Source organism: Neomonachus schauinslandi, chromosome 1 (assembly GCF_002201575.2).
Source record: "Neomonachus schauinslandi chromosome 1, ASM220157v2, whole genome shotgun sequence".
NCBI classification, from domain to species: Eukaryota; Metazoa; Chordata; class Mammalia; order Carnivora; family Phocidae; genus Neomonachus; species Neomonachus schauinslandi.
The window spans coordinates 80,020,851-80,038,701 of NC_058403.1; the positions used below are offsets into that span (position 1 = coordinate 80,020,851).

Below are 17,851 nucleotides of genomic sequence, written 5' to 3' on the forward strand. Positions count from 1 at the left end.
AAAACATTTGTGTACAAGAGCGATCATAGTAGATTTATTCTTAATAGCCAAAAACTAGAAATAGCCCAGGTGTCAATCATCAAGAGAATGGATAAACTATAGTATATGCATACACTTAAATACTACTCAGTAATAAAAGAAACAAACTCCTGATACATCTCAAAAATATCACGCTGAAAGAAGAATTATAAGAGAGTACTACTGAAGGACCCATTAATATAAGTGTATAAAACAGGTAAAACTAATTCACAGTGAAAAAAATCAGAAAAGTGATTATGTGTGGGGGTATGGGAATGGAAACGGAGTGTGATGGAGCATGAGGAACTTTCTGTGGTGAAGGTAATGTTCTCTATCTTGTTAGGGACTAGGAACATAGGGGCATGCATTTGTCAAAACTCAGTACATGATACACTTAAGACTTGTGCATTTTACTAAATGTAAATTTCACTTTAAAAAAAATACCAAAAGAAATGCTGAGCTCTAGTCAATGACTAAACTCTAGTCATGATAAAAATATTCAGTGGTAAAATGTAGTAGTCTGCAACTTACTCTGACACACAAGAGATTAAGATGGATGAAAACTTACACAGTATTACATGTCAAGTATATCTCAATAAAAAAAAAAGATGGGTGATGAATGGAGGGCTGGAAAGAAACATGACAAAGCAAATATAGTAAAATATTACCTGTAACATTATTAAGAAGGCACCATGAATATCTCCTTTTTTTTCTAATAGATAGGCAGTGACTTCATGAAGTTGATACTTCTGGGTAATCTAAGAAAGAAGAAAAGATAAAGATTTTTGTTCACAAACCTTGTTTGTGGATCCTATTAAGGATGAAAACAACATGACAATAAATAATAAATTCATACCTCAGTATACACTACTGTCCGTCTGGTGTAATATGAAATTTTTTACCTTCTAGTCTTATAAGTGGCCCATCTTCCCAGTTCTAACTAAACCATGTTCATTCACTTTTTTCTTCACTGATTTAAAATTGTCATTTACCTGAGTGAGTATATCCACTGGAGAAAAGGTAACACATACACATAAATAGGAACAACATAAACCAGAAAATATTTAAAACAAAATGGCAATGAAACATGACATAACAACTTGTGAGATCTTAATAAACATTAATAAACTAAGAGTTTCTAATAAGTAAACAAAATACCAAGTAAGCTAAGACGAGAAATGAAAGACAGGAAGTGCAAAAAATAATGCTACTGAAAAGAAACAAAGGGAAAACAATACAGAAGTTTAACAAATCCCAAAATAGCCTTTGAAAAGACTAATAAAGTAGAATAAAACTTTCTTAGCAAGAAGAAAAAATAGAGGCACAAATAACATATTAACAGGTTCAAAGGAGAAAAACCTATGATCCTCTCAATAAATACACAAAAAAAGTATTTGATAAAATGCAGTACCCATTTTTTTTTTTTTTAAGATTTTATTTATTTAACAGAGAGAGCCACAGTGAGAGAAGGAACACAAGCAGGCGTAGTGGGAAAGAGAGAAGCAGGCTTCCCGCTGAGCATGGAGCCTGATATGGGACTCGATCCCAGGACTCTGGGATCATGACCTGAGCCAAAGGCAGACACTTAACCTACTGAGCCACCCAGGCGCCCCATGCAGTACCCATTCTTAACAAAAACAAAACACTTACTCAAACTGAGAAAGGAACTTTAATAAAAATTATCTATCAAAATCTTAAACACTACATTTAATGTAAGATGTTAGACACATTCCCTTTTTTTTTTTTTTTAAATGTTTTTTATTTATTTATTCATGAGAGTCAGAGAGAGAGAGAGAGAGGCAGAGGCAGAGGGAGAAGCAGGCTCCCCACCCAGCAGGGAGCCCGATGCGGGACTCGATCCAGGACCCCGGAATCATGACCCGAGCCGAAGGCAGACGCTCAACCATCTGAGCCACCCAGGCGCCCTAGACACATTCCCTTTTAAAGATTTTTTTTTAAAATTTATTTGAAAGAGTGAGAGAGACAGAGAGAGCACATGAGCAGGGGGAGGGGCAGAAGGAGATGGAGAAGCAGGCTCCCCGCTGAGCAGGGAGCCCAACACGGGACTCAAACCCAGGACCATGAGATCGTGACTCATCGTGACCCATGACCCAAGCTGAAGGCAGACGCTTAACCGACTGAGCCACCCAGGTGCCCCGACACATTCTCTTTTAAATCAGAGACAAGGCAAGAATGCATACTGTCACTGCTTCTATACAGTAGTATCCTAGAGCTCCTACACATCTGATAAGAGAGAGAAAACAGTTAAGACTGAAAAGAAAAAAAAAACCAAACTACCCTTATTCTTGGAAAGTAGTACTGTTGTAAAAAAAAAAAAAAAAAAAAAAAATCTAGAAACTATTTGAAGAATTCAGATTCTTTCTGATACAAAACAATGTACAAAAATTAATAACATACAGCAGCAGCAATCAAAAAAGATGTCATTTCAAAAAACTTTCACACTGTTAACAAAAAATGTAAGTATTTAGGAACAAATGTAAAAAAACATATGTAAGAACTTTGTATATCATATAAAAGTTACTGAAACCTCACCAGAGAGCATCAAAGGCTTTTAAAAAGACAACCAGTTTCCTGAATATGAAGACTCTACATTGTGAAATGTCAATCTTCCCTGACTGAATTCATCTAAAATTCAATGTATGTATTTCATCAAAATACTGGACTTTTTTTTTTTTTTTTAAGGAACCTGACAATGTGATTTCCAATTTGATGTGAAATAGTAAGAGCCTAAGAGTAGACATAGAATTTTAAAGAAAAAGAATGAGGGAAGACTCTTCTTTCAAATAATAAGCTATATTAATAAAAAAGCTATATTAATTAAAATATGTGGAAATTGTATAAGGAAAGACATGACCAAAGGAACAGAACAGATCCCACAAACAGATCTATGTCTACTTGGGAGTTTGGTATACAGCGATATGGCATTATGGATCAGTGAGGTAAGGACACCAAAATACCACATGGTCCACTGGTTATACACACAGGGAAAAAATGTATAAATCCCTCTCTTGATCGGTTTATAAAAATAAATTCCAGATGGATTAAAGGCCTAAATGTAAAAAGGTAAACTATAAAACTCATAAGAGGATATCTTTTATACCATCAGAGTAGAAAAGGAAATAAGACTCACATACAAAAATTTAAACCTTAAAGGAAAAGACTGATAAATTAAAACAGAAGTCACTAAAAACCAAGTTAAAAGACTTGCCACAGGGCGCCTGGGTGGCTCAGTTGGTTAAGCGACTGCCTTCGGCTCAGGTCATGATCCCAGGGTCCTGGGATCGAGTCCCACATCGGGCTCCCGGCTCAGCGGGGAGCCTGCTTCTCCCTCTGACCCTCTCCTCTCTCATGCTGTTCTCTCTCGCTCGCTCTCTAATAAATAAATAAATAAATAAATAAATAAATAAATAAATAAATAAATAAATAAATAAATAAAAAAGACTTGCCACAACAGACTGGAAGAAGGCATCTCCAACACAGAATATCAGCAAAGGATTAGAGATGCAGAAATTAGAATTTCTACAAATCAGTAAGGGCAAAAACTCAATAGAAAAATGGGCAAATGATATGAACAGATAATTCAGAGAAAAGAAAATCAAAAGAGTCATTAAACATATGGAAAGATGTTCGATGTCATGAGGAATCAATGATACCCATCACACTGGCAAAAATTAAGAAGCCTAAAAATGTTAGGAATCAGCAAAAATGTGGAAAAACAGCAAATACCAACCACAGATGATAAGAATAGAAACAAACAGATGACCTTGGCAATAACAGCAGAATAAGCTACTCCATTGTCTAAGAATTCCACCTCCAGATAATTACTTAGAGAAACCTCACATGAGCACATAAGATTGGTACAAAGATGTATAATGTAGCATTGTTTATAATGGTAAAGGGTTAGAAACAATAGGAGTGTCTATTAATAGGGAAATAAACTGTGGCACATTCATTCAATTGATATTATATGACTATTAAAATGAATGAATTAGATCTACATGTATAAAACTGATAAATTAAAAAATTTAACGAAGAAAGCAATTTTGCAATGGAATTATGTACTATATGATACCATTAATACAAATTCTAGAAACTGTAAGACTGTATCATGCATTGTATAGGTAAATACATATATAGGGAAAATAAAAAACATGGAGGGGAAGGCTCCGCTTGCCATCTTCAGGATGGTGGTGACCTCAGGGGACAGAGGGGAACTGACAGATAAAGGGTGCTTTATTTCTAAAACAAACAACAAAGATCTGAAGCCAGTGTGGCAAAATGTGAACATTTAAATCTACACAGATATTTGACAGTCTGCACATTTTAAATATATCACAATGTAAAATGTGTAAAGTGTGTGAGCAGTTCAGGAGGTGGTACAGAGAACAGAGGCTACTGCTTCATGAGTACTGACAGTAACAGCAAGGAGAGAAAATGGTAGCTTAAAAACAAACCTTAAGTGGGGGACCTCTCATAGATTAGAATATGTATGTGTGTACATGTACACATGTGTGCACAGGCACAGTCATTCTCATCTGGAAACAGGAGAAAGCAAGGGAAGGGGTCCAAGGCAATGACAGGCCGAAGGCTACCGGCCGCCACTAAGCCTAAGTCTTAAGCACAACAGGACTGACTATCTAACCATCAGTGCCTGCAAACAAGACCCTGGTTTTTCCTTTTAATATTTTTATTGTATTCCTTCCTCTAGGCTTATTGTGCTGGTTAGAATGTCTGTGAAACTTGATTAATAACAATGATGGACACGTGTTGTTTCTGACTTTACTAGAATTAAGGGGCAGCACAATGGAGAGCATGAGCTATGGAGTCAGACTATCTGGGTTCAATCCCAGGGGCTATGTAATGTAACATGTGAGTCTCCTTCTGCTCATATTTAAACTGGTGAATGATTAGGACGCGTTTACTGTTGTCTGCTCCACATTACTGGTCTTACCTGGATGGTTTCTTCCAGGCGGTAGCACTCAAGGACCTGCAGTGTCTCTATAACCTGGTTTGGGCTGAACTGACACAACAGCTCAATGAACTGCTCCGTAACACAGGGAGACATCTGCAGCAATTCTTGATTTACATGAATACCTTCCCTGAAAACATAAACGGCAAGAGAGAAGCATTATTTCATCGTAGCTATAATTAAGGATACAGGTAAGAAGTATGTAAACCTTGAAACCAAGACTACCTTCTGGTGAGGTAAATCGTGAATTCAAAGTCTCACTGTTACTTAGGTTGTTAGGGTGAACCATGTATTACATCAGAGACAATATACATCACAACAGTACTCAGTTTACATTGCATAATTAAGGAAATGGTATCCAATGAAAGCTCCTCCAAATAAATACCAAAGTTGAGTAACTCTATATATTAAGCCATCTTCCAGTCTTAACAGATGTCCCTACTATACTTCACTCATAGTACCAATCACACCATGGTGTAATTACTTCTTTAATTATCTTTCTTAATAAAGACAATAAACTCTCGAAGGGTAGACACCAGATACCTTCTCATTAATGAATTCCTAAAGCCTGCAACAGTGCCCTGCATGTTGTAAGGGCTAATTATTTAGGTATTGTTAAAACATATTTAAAAAGTGGATGAATAATAGGGCACACAATATTTACGTGTTCATTTGTCTTGTATGTCAGCTATTCACAAAGCCCACTAGTCACAATGCCCACCAAGAGCTAGAGACTGAGCCTGGTTGGCTCAGTCGGTAGAACGTGCGACTCTTGATCTTGGGGTTGTGAGTTCAAGCCCCACACTGGGCGTACAGCTTACTTAAAAAAAAAAAAAAAAAAAAAAAAGGCCAGAGAAATGAGTATTAGTTTTATCATGGTGGACACTCAACTACCAGTGGCCAAAAAGAACTATTTAGAAAATCAACTACTGCTCATCACAGAACAAGGATCATCTCTGTAGCTTCAAAAGAAGTCAGTTCCTTCTGAGAGCCCTATCTTCTCTTCAAGATTCCCCAACTAAAGCTCCTTATATAAAGAATCAGAATAGGGTTAATAAGATACAAAAATGCTTGGGAAACTAGCCTTCTGAAGAAATGTTAAGGCAAATGGTTTAAAGCAACACCTCTCAACTTTTCTGACATCATGGCACACAGAGAAGGACGGTATTCGTACGGCCCATCAGAGTAAAGTAAGACTGATCACAGCGGACTATGGGTGCCCCAAGAGCTGAGGGGATGGGTCTCCACGTACACCTGTAACCCAGGAGCAGCACACCAACAGTCACGGGCGGCAATCTCTGGACTCCACTGAGATTAATCTGAGGTTATAAATACTCTGCAAATGATGGTAAATAGCTCTATTTTTACTAGTAAGAGACTTCAGTTACAGAAAGAGGAATTATATTTAGACATAGGAAATCTTTCCTAAATTAAGAGTCTGTGATACTCCACCCGGACCAGAGGTTGAGCGATGAACTCATTAATTAAGTTCTGCTGCTTGGGGCTGTCAATATTTGCTGATTGGCTAATTCAGTGTGTCCTCAAATTGGCTGTAAATCTCTAAGATCAAGTTTTCTTACTTTTTTCTTCTCTTTTCTTTCCTTTGTATTTCACGACTGCTTTTAACACAGAATTTGGTAACTGGTTATTCCCTATGTAGACCATCACCTTAGTTCTTCCCAAAACTTGTCTTCTGGGAAGGCAGAATTTGAAAATTTCTTTTTAAGTGTCACTCTGAGAGCAAAGGCTGTGTGGCATTCAATGTCTCCCAGCATTCACATAGTCTTGGCACGTAAGAAATAAGTACTCAGTAAATGTACACTGACTAAGAACTGAATTGACTGGCTGTAACGCACTGGATTGCCTTCGGAAAAAGGGGACCAAATACAGGATAGAAGGGTGAGAATTACAAGGACTAGGGCTCTGAAGTCAGATTGAGCTACGAATGAATCCTATCAGAAAGTTCTACATGGACAAAATAGAAAGTGCACATGATAATGCAGGGAAATGATGGTTCTTTATGTAGGAGTAGAGGTTTTGTCTCAAGAGAACGCTCAGTCAAAGAAAAAGGGAATGCTAATCAATGATCCTCGACGTTAAAGTGCGTTAGTGTTCTTTTCAGATGTTTATACCACATTGTAGGCAGTGTTAATATTTTATCTACATCAGACTTCTGTTATTATGTCTTATAAATGCAAGACTATGGAGCAAATTAAGACTAGACGTAAGCACCTGCCAATGAATCCCAGTATGTGATTATTTCCAGAACATTTATTGACAAAACTCTTTACAAGTACTGAAGATGTGAATATGCATCAAACCAAGCAAATCTCTCAGACAAATAGATTTTGAGGCATTCATTTGTGAGGAAAATAATATGTCTGCTGGGAGACGACCAGGCAACATCAACATAATCAAAACTTTAATAAATAAGCTAACATTAATGAATTTACATCCATTTCTGACTGTTGCTTATCCGGTCTTGCACATAAATACAATTTGTTATATCCATTTCTCTATCCAAGATACTTCTGTTACTCTTCTGTTAGCTACCTGCTTTGCCACTGCTAACTTTAATGGATCAAAATTATGTATTTTAGACCTAAATCTTATCTACTTTAAAAATATTTTAATATTAATTTTAGTACTTTAATAACAGCCCTGACTTATAGGATATGGACATTTAAGTATATATAAAAGGTAAACTTTTACAAGGCACACACAAGACTTTTCTCTTGTCAGCTTTAAAAGAAAGCATATATATGCCTTGCCAAATACACACACACCATGCACCAAAACTCAGGTTGGGGAAAACATCCACCCTTACTCAGGTTGTGAAAAATAATTTAGAATTATGATCTTGTACATTTGGCTATTTCTGGGGAAGGATAAGCTATGTATCAGTTTTGAATAAGTTACATCATTAAAATGCCTCTAAAATTCAAATGCTCTTAAAAATATTTGACAAAGAAAATAAATGTTGCATGGGGATGAAGGAAGTCTAGCCTAGTCTCTCTCCTTCACTCTAAATATTGCACAAAAATAGGCCAGTCTAGACTACTCAAAATTTCTGAGGAAGAGAGTTTCACAATCTCCCTGTAACTTGTTTTGACAATTTAGGGCCACCTCAGCTTAGCCTAAATCCTGACTGCTTGAATTCCCTGCTCATCCCCATAAATCTGGGTGGTGGCATATTGATGACTACTTGGTACCTTTTAGACTGAGAACTCAAATGCATCACTCAAAACACACAAAAGACAATTATTCTCCCTGTAGTTTTCATTCTCATCATGTTGTTTTACAAGGCTCTTAAGCTGAACTTCCAGCTTTCCATATACATTCCACGTTAAAAATGCCACAATGTAGGGGCACCTGGGTGGCTCAGTTCATTAAGCATCCAACTCTTGATTTCGGCTCATGTCACAGCATCAGGATTGTGGGAATGAGCCCCGCACTGGGCTCTGCGCCAAGCATGGACACTGCTTGGGATTCTCTCTCTCCCTCTCCCTTTGCCCCTCCCTCCCCTCCAATTAAAAAAAAAAAAAAAAAAGCCACAATGTAATCCCATGTCATGTGAACTAAACATAAATGAATGTGCCAATCTGCCTGGGCAACACTGTTAAGTGTGATTCTTAAAGGTAGCAAAGACAATACCTACAAAATGTATATGGAATTGTACCAACAATAGTGTCCTACAAACTGGACAGGAGAGGCTTAGATGGAAACATGTCCTGTCGCAAGAAAGAATGTAATAGTGCATATCTCCAGGATGGCCCTCTACTTTGTGCACAGCTGCCAGTATTCCTCACAGAGAACAACCACACTCCCTTATCAACTTGTATGAGGCACAGACAAAGCAGACAAGTGCACCATTCTGTCTAATGGCAAAGATTCTGCCACATCAAATCAATGTTAATAGCAGATGCAAGCTAGATCTGCAGGGAACTTGTTCACTTTCCCTTTCCCTAGTATGACTACTAATCAAGTGTCAAAATGTCCTCCCCAAATCTTTTAAAAATTTTTTTAAGATTTTATTTATTTATTTGACAGAGAGAGAGAATGTGAGGGAGGGAGCACAAGCAGGGGGAGTGGAAGAGGGAGAAGCAGGCTTCCCGCTGAGTAGGGAGCGGATGTGGGGCTCGATCACAGGACCCTGAGATCATGACCTGAGCTGAAGGCAGAGGCTTAATGACTGAGCCACCCAGGCGCCCCACCAAATCTTAATAGAATTCTTTTTACCTCTGATATTCACAAAAAAAAACAAAGTATTGTTTTGAATGTTCTCCTGCATAAGCAGTAAAAATGGCTTTTATAAGCTAACAGAAATAAGAGCCTAGTGATTTTCATAGAAAATTAATTTAGCTCCATAACCTTATCAAGTCTAAAGAGTACCTGGATCATTCCAATGCTGTACAGACTTCAATTAAAAACTCACAGGGTTAGCTAAAACAAGAGCAGAAACTACTGCTGCTGGAGCCAGTACTGGGGTAGGAAAATGTAAACTGTAAATGACAAAATGCCAGAGATTCAGTGTGGACAAACTTAAGAGTTAAATATTCTAGGGAGCCAAGTCTTAGCAGGGGGGAGTTCCCACACTTTCATGAATTTTACCTCAAGGAGCCACCAGGTTCTCACTGTGAAGACTGGAGAAAAATCCAGTCATGCTTCCAGTAGAGAAAAAAGTAGCCATTTAAAAATACATCCAGAGCATTTTGTTCTTAACACGGCCTGCTGTTATGGACTGATGTCCCCCACAAATTCATATGTTGAAGTCCTAACTCCCAGTAACTCACAATGTGACTTTATTTGGAAATAGCAACTTTGTCGATGTAATTAGTTACGTTAGGATGAGGTTATGCTGGAGGAGGGTGGACTCATAATCCAACATAACCTGTGTCCTTAAAAGAAGGGGAAATTTTGGCACAAACATATGTACAAGGAGAATGCATGTGAAAATGAAGGCTGAAATCAGGGTGATGGCTTCTGCAAGCTAAGGAATGACAAAGATTGCCAGCAAATCACCAGAAGCTAGAGGAGAAACATGGAACTGGCTCTTTCTCACAGCCCTCAGAAGGACACAAGCCTGCCAACACTTAATCTTGGATTTCTAGCCTCCAAAATGGAGACAATAAATTTCTGTTGTTTAAGCCACACAGTCATGTGCTTTGTTAAGGCAGCCCTAGCAAGCTAATACAGCTGCCTTCAAGGAAAACTATTTTACTAGAGCCTAAACAAGCTGAGGGAAGAGAAATAACCCAGGTCCTGCCCTTTCTAGACTTCTTGTCTCACTTAAAGGGCAGAGGGGCTACTGAGAAGTCCTTGGGAGGGTCACTACCCAGAGATACAACTCACCAAAAGACTGAACACTAATCTACACGACTACAGAATGCTTCCCCTTCACCATAATTCACCACCACATCAACAGGGCAGGCCTATATAATAATAGAGAAATATAATTGAAAGAACTACACAGCTTAGACTTTAGGAAAACTCTCTAGGGAAACCCAAAGACAATCATGGAAACAAAAACAAGGACACCCAAGGAACTTTCACCCTCAGACAACTATTGCTATAGTAAACAGTAAGCACAGCCTCACTCTTAGCCAGGTAAACATAAAAAGTCATACCGACGGCCTATTTGCCTCAGTTCCTTTTATGCCGTACCTCATTTCAAGCACTCAATAAAAAGTTACAAGACATCCTAAGAAACAAAACAAGGATACAGTTTGAAGAGACTCAGCAAGCATCAGAACCAAACTCAAATATGGCAGAGATGCTGGATTTATCAGACAGGATTTAAAACAAATATGATTAATATGCTGAGGGCTATAAAGGAAAAAGCAATAACATGTAAGAACAGATGGGTAAAGTAAGTAGAGAAATGGAAACTCTAAGAAAGAATCAAAAGAAAATGCTAGAAATGAAAAACACTGAATAAAATGAAGAATTCCTTAGATGGCTTCATCAACAGCCTGGACACAGCTGAGAAAAGAATCAGTAAGCTTCAAGGTATGTCAGTAACATGTCAATAGAAATTTCCAAAATGAAATACAAAGAAAAAAAAACAACAACAACCTGGGGGCAAGAATAGAATATCCAAAAACTGTGGGACAAGTATAAAAGGTAACACCATAAAGAGAAGAAAGAGAAAAATGGGACAGAAGAAATATTTATAGCAACAATGACTGAGAATTTCCCCCAAATTAATAACAGATACCAAACTACCCATCATGAAGCTCAGAGAACACCAAATAGGACAAACAGCAAAAATCTGTAACTGGGCTTCTCATATTCAAACTGCAGAAAATCAAAGACAAAGAGAAAATCTTAAAAGAAGTCAGAGGGAAGGAAAACACCTTACCTATAGAAGACCAAGGATAAGAATTACATGAGACTTCTCTCCATAAACCATACAAGCAAGAAGAGAGGAGAAGGAAGTATTTAAAGTGTTGAAAGAAAAAAACCCATCCATCTGTATCTAGATCCATCTGTATCCAGCAAAATTATCTCTCAAAAGTGAAGGAGAAAATACTTTCTGAGACAAAAACTGAGAATATGTCATCAGCAGACCTGCCTTTCAACAAATGTTAGAAGTTCTTCAAAAGGAAGAAAAATGATATAGGTCATAAATTTGGATCTACATAAAGAAAGAGCATTACAGAAGGAATAAATAAAGGCAAAATAAAATGTTTTATTTTTCTTATTCTTAGCTAATCTAACAGAAAACGTTCTGTCCAAGACAATAATACTATGTATTCAGTGATTATAGTTTATGGATAAGTGAAATGAACGACAGCAATGTTATAAGGGACAAGAGGGAGGAATTAGGAATCCTCTGTTATAAGGCACTGACACTATGCATGAAGTAATATGATGTTGATACTGGACTTGGATTAGTTATAAATGTGCATTGCAAATTGAAGGAAAACCACTAAAAAAATATACAACTGATCTACTAAGAGAAAAAGGTGGAATCATATAAAATGCTCTATTAAAACCAAAGGTAGAATACCAAGAAAAAAAAAAAAGAAACAAAAAACAAGGGCAATAAAAGCAATGAGTAAAAAATAGTAACATAGGGCGCCTGGGTGGCTCAGTTGGTTAAGCGACTGCCTTCGGCTCAGGTCATGATCCTGGAGTCCCGGGATCGAGTCCCGCATCGGGCTCCCTGCTCAGCAGGGGGTCTGCTTCTCCCTCTGCCCTCTTCCTTCTCGTGCTCTCTGTCTCTCATTCTCTCTCTCTCAAATAAAATAAATAAAATCTTAAAAAAAAAAAGTAACATAAATAGAAAAGGGTAGGATTATAAAAGCCACACCAACCTTAAAATTTGTTTTTCTCTGACTTATTTTGCTTACCATAATACACTCTAGTTCCATCCACATCATTGCAAATGGCAAGATTTCATTCTTTTTGATGGCTAAGTAATATTCCATAGTGTATATATACACCACATCTTCTTTATCCATTCATCAATCAATGGACATTTGGGTTCTTTCCATAATTTGACTATTGTTGATAATGCTGCTATAAACATCAGGGGGTACACGTGCCCCTTTGAATCACTATTTTTTGTATCCTTTGGGTAAATACCTACTAGTGCAATTGCTGCATAATAGGGTAGTTCTAGTTTTAACTTTTTGAGGAACCTCCTTACTGTTTTCCAGAGTGGCTGCACCAGTTTGCATTCCTACCAACAGCATTAGAGGGCTCCACTTTCTCCACATCCTTGCCAGCATCTGTTGTTTCCTGAGTTAAAATTTAGCCATTCTGACTGGTGTGAGGTGATACCTCACTGTGGTTTTGATTTGTATTTCCCTGATGATAAGTGATGTTGAGCATTTTTTCATGTGTCTGTTGGCCATCTGTATGTCTTCTTTGGAGAAATGTCTGTTCATGTCTTCTGACCATTTTTAATTGGATTATTTATTTTCGGGGTGTTGAGTTTGATAAGTTCCTTATAGATTTTATCCAGTACGTCATTTGCAAATATTTTCTCCCATTCTGTAGGTTGCCTTTTAGTTTTGTTGGTTGTTTCCTCTGCTGTGCAAAAGTTTTTTATCTTGATGAAGTCCTAGTAGTTCATTTTTGCTTTTGTTTTCCCTTTCCTCCAGAGATGTGTCTAAAGATTTTTATTTATTTATTTATTTATTTATTTATTTGAGAGAGAGAGAGAGAGAGAGAGAAACAGCATGAGAGGGGTGAGGGTCAGAGAGAGAAGCAGGCTCCCCGCCGAGCCGGGAGCCCAATGTGGGACTCGATCCCAGGATTCTGGGATCATGACCTGAGCTGAAGGCAGTCGCTCAACCTACTGAGCCACCCAGGCACCCCAGAGATGTGTCGAGTAAGCAGTTGCAATAGCCAAGGTCAAAAAGGTTGCTGCTTGTGTTCTCCTCTAGGATTTTGATGGTTTCCTATCTCACATTTAGGTCATTCAACCACTTTAAATGTATTTTTGTGTATGGTGTAAGGAAGTGGTCTAGTTTCATTCTTCTGCAAGTGGCTGTCCAGTTTTCCTAATACCATTTGTTGAAAAGAATGTCTTTTTTTCTATTAGATATTCTTTCCTGCTCTGTCGAAAATTAGTTGACCATATGGTTGTGGGTCCATTTCTACATTCTCTATTCTGTTCCACTGACCTAGGTGTCTGTTCTTGTGCCAGTACCATACTGTCTTGATAACTACAACTTCATAATATAACTTGAAGTCTGGAATTGTGACACCTCCAGCTTTACTTTTCTTTTTCAACATTCCTTTGGCTATTCAGGGTCTTCTCTGGTTCCGTACAAATTTTAGAATTACTTGTTCTAGCTCTGTGAAAAATGTTGGTGTTACTTTGATAGGGATTTCATTCAATATACAGATTGCTTTGGGTAGTATAGCCATTTTAACAATATTTGTTCTTCCAATCCATGAGCATGGAATGTTTTTCCACTTCTTTGTGTCTTCCTCAGTTTCTTTCATAAGTGTTCTATAGTTTTCAGAGTACAGATCTTTTATCTCTTTGGTTAAGTTTATTCCTAGGTATCTTATGGTTTTTGGTGCAACTGTAAATGGGATCAATTCCTTGATTTCTCTTTCTGCTGCTTCATTATTGGTGTATAGATGTCAAAAGATTTCTGTTGATTTTATATCCTGCAACTTTGCTGAACTCATGTATCAGTTCTAGCAAATTTTTTGATGGAGTCTTTCAGGCTTTCTACATAGAGTATCATGTCTTCTGACAAGAGTGAAAGTTTGACTTCTTCCTTGTTGACGTGGATGCCTTTTATTTCTTTTTGTTGTCCGATTACGGAGGCTAGTACTTCTAATATTATGTTGAACAACAGTGGTAAGAGTGGACATCCCTGTCATATTCCTGACCTTAGGGGAAAAGCTCTCAGTTTTTCCCCACTGAGGATGATATTAGCTGTGGGTCTTTCATATATGGCCTTTATTTCCCCATCTTCTTTTTAAAATAGCTTTTTCACTATGTAAATGCTAATATAGGTAATCTTAATATTAACTACTTTTTTCTTTCACACTATTTCCTTAAAAAATATTTTCCAAAACTGAATCACTGGATCAAAGCATATGTATAACTTGAGAGCTCTTAATAACATATATAAATTAAATATATATATACAATACATATATTAAATTGCTCTCGAGAAAACAAAGTGGACCAACAGGGAGGAACACATATGCAAAGGGAGAAATGACAACATGCAGTGCCTCCTCTGAACAAACAGGCCAGTAATGCCGAGGAATACAGGGGCAAAGAGAAATGGGAAAAAGGAAGACAATGAAGCTGGATAGATATGCCTGAATCACATCAACAAGGGCCATGGGGAGTTTGTATTTTGCCTTGGATAAGGGAACAGAAAGAACTTTGCGAAGAAGAACTCTGCCTGCTTAGAGATGGAAGGAGAAGAATTGGGAAGGCTGGTTAGGAGGCCAGCAGGAGGGATCAGGAGAGAGATACTGTGCCCCTGAACCAGGGCAGTAGGGGACAGAACAGAGGAGCCCCATATATACAGGAGGTACCCAAGAGGTTGATGTCATGACTGGTTCTGTGTGCCGTGGCTGAGAAGGTGGAGACTGGAGTAGGTAAAACAAAGTGAAGAATCCATCATCGCTCTCAGAATTTTACTTAAGACACTTAAACGTAATTGCCTGCTTACTTATCTATTTCCTCCATTAGAATGTAAATTCCCTCAAGGCAGGGCCCCATCTTATTCACTATTTCATCTTCCATGCCTGTCAGAATGCTTAGCATGCTGTAGTTACTCAGTAAATTGTTAAATGAAATAAATGGGCAGATAATGCCATTTGCTATGAGAGAAAATAAAGAAGCAGCAGGTTTGGATTGAGAAAAAGTGAGTATTATTTTGAGCCATTTCAACCTCTAGCACAGTACTTAGCAGACACCAATTTCATTATAAAGAAGTCTTGAATAAAGGAATAAAAAATAAACATGTGTAAACTATTTTCTTTCTTGCTTGCTTACTATCATCCATCCATCCATCCATCTATCCATCCATCTGCAAGGCCTGGAGATTAGGAAATGATATGTTATGATTTAAAAGGTTGAACCTGAGCTGCTGGCGATATACTGAAGGGTTCAGAACAAGTCTCCTCAAAACGTGTTACTTTGGTATATGGACTATTTTGAGCTAAAGGCAATCAAGGCCCTGTGAGCTAAAGAGAAACTTTTGCCCCTCCATTAACTACCTAAAAGAACCTAAATTGGGAGACTTTCCCGGAGTAAGAGTTATTATCAGAGATAAATTTTATCTGAGTGACCCATCTGTATGGCAGGGCAAATATCTAAATACTAAACATCTGCTCTTCTTCTTGCCCTGTGAATTGAATTGCCCTCCTCCCCTCTGAAGCCCCAGTTCCCTATATCCCATTCCTTAGCTCATGATGACATATGTATCTCATTTTACCTTTCTGTCTTTGAAACTCTCATGTATGTGGGGTTTTCATACATATGAGATTAAATCTTTCTCCTGTTAATCTGATTCATGTCAATTTGATTCTTAGTCCAGCCAGAAGAACCTCTGAAGTGTAGAAGAGAATTTATCCTAACAATATGATATCTGGTAGTAAGCCTGGACAAGCATAGGAAGTCACTCAAGCAGAAATGAATTTTCCTATGTCAAAGTTCACGAACATAATACATTATTATTAAGGTTTTATTTATTGTAGAGAGAGAGTGTGTGTGCTTGTGCGCACGCTGGCGGGGGATGGGGTGGGGGGATGGCTAAGAATCTCAAGCAGACTCCTGCTGAGCCCGGATCCCAAGTGGGGGGTTGGGGGGGGTGGGGCTCGATCTCATAGCCCTGAGATCATGACCTGAGCTGAAATCAAGAGTCGGACGCTTAACCTACCGAGCCACCCAGGTGCCCCTATAACATTCTAAGTTTTTATTTTAATTTTGAAATCCGCTATTTCAACAATGAGTGTCAATATGTTAAAATATTCTTTCACAATTATCCACAGAAACACAGGTTCAACTTAAATCCAATATATAACCATTTCCATAATCTACGTTTTGCTCCTTGGCAAAGCTCATTTTCTTAGCAATGCTCAATGTTTATTTTGATTAAAGATTAGAAATACAATGTGACTTTTATGTGTTTTTTTTTTCTACAAGAAAATCACACCACATTTCAGAGGTCTCCAGGACATGGTTAACAAAAGCTAAATCGACATTACCAAGAGAAGTGTACTGAGGAAAATATTGTGAATATAAATATACTCGCACATTCTCTTCATTCCTCATGCAGCTCAAAGCCCCACAAAAACCATCAATGTCCTTTTGTATTATCCTTCAAACATCCCCACTACATAAAAGGCCTACATCTGGATGTAAATATATATCAGGAGAACTCCCATGAGAATTCTTGGCCTGGCAGGAGCGCACACAGGGAGTGGGGGTGGGGTGGGCTTTATGCAGCAGCTGTCCCAAAGAAGGGAATTGGAAGGGAATGCAAATCCGTTCTCTCCCAAGCTGTTGGCCTCAATTCAGGCAAGTAATTTGCTTCTGTAGGATTAACTCCCCCGCCAAAAACTATCTATCTATGTACAGATGCCACCAAGATCTTTGTAGGTCAATTAATTCTACTGAGGACATTATACACATAGCAAAGATAACATAAAGAAATTGAATAAAGACAATAGAGAAATATAAATAATAACTCAAATAGATGATTTGTCCCTTTAAAAATGTATTGACAAAATAAAAGGCTACCCCCTCAAAAACAACTCAATGAACACTTGTAAATGTTAAATAAAAAATGTATATATAAGGATCCTATTAACTCAGATGTTGTGGGCCAAAGGAAAAAAAAAAAAGGCAATATTCTGACATGACACACATATACAAAAAGTCTCCACCTGAAAATGACTGTTTTCTTTCATTTTCCTTACTTGCCAAAATGCTTCTTGAGTGGTGGGGGGAGAACCTAGCTGTTTAAAAACAAAACAAAACAAAACAAACTATTGCTTAAGAACAGAAAGGGAAGTAATGTATGGAGATTAACATAAGAATAAAAAAAATAAAATAAAAAAAGAACAGAAAGGGAAGAATCAAAGGCAAAAAACAGTCTCCACTATCTGCCAGTGAAAACTGCCAGGCAGGCCCAGTCTACCTATTCTTGCTGTTCTTTTTCCTCTAAGTATCTTTTCCATACTCCCTTGTTTCCCAGAACCTGACAAGACTCTAATCCCTTTTTCAGATTAGTCAAAAAGCGTATTTATTTCAAAAGGCTGAAATGTGATTGAAAATCAGTCATTCAGAGTAATAGCTGTAGTGATATTTATATCACCTAATACTGGTATTTTTTTATTTATAAAAAG

At 37.7% G+C, this 17,851-nt stretch overlaps 1 protein-coding gene across 3 annotated transcripts in view; it reads right to left on the bottom strand.

The window, feature by feature from the left end:
* The window catches only part of VPS8 (VPS8 subunit of CORVET complex), a 237,786-nt gene that overhangs the window by 77,282 nt on the left and 142,653 nt on the right, over window positions 1-17,851 (bottom strand). For all 3 annotated transcript variants that reach the window (XM_044914623.1, XM_044914617.1, XM_044914619.1), the window contains 2 exons: window positions 4,991-5,138; window positions 687-776 (listed from right to left, as the gene is read on the bottom strand). In XM_044914623.1, coding sequence (XP_044770558.1) covers window positions 687-776; window positions 4,991-5,138 — 238 coding nt within the window. The remainder of the gene's footprint in view (window positions 1-686; window positions 777-4,990; window positions 5,139-17,851) is intronic.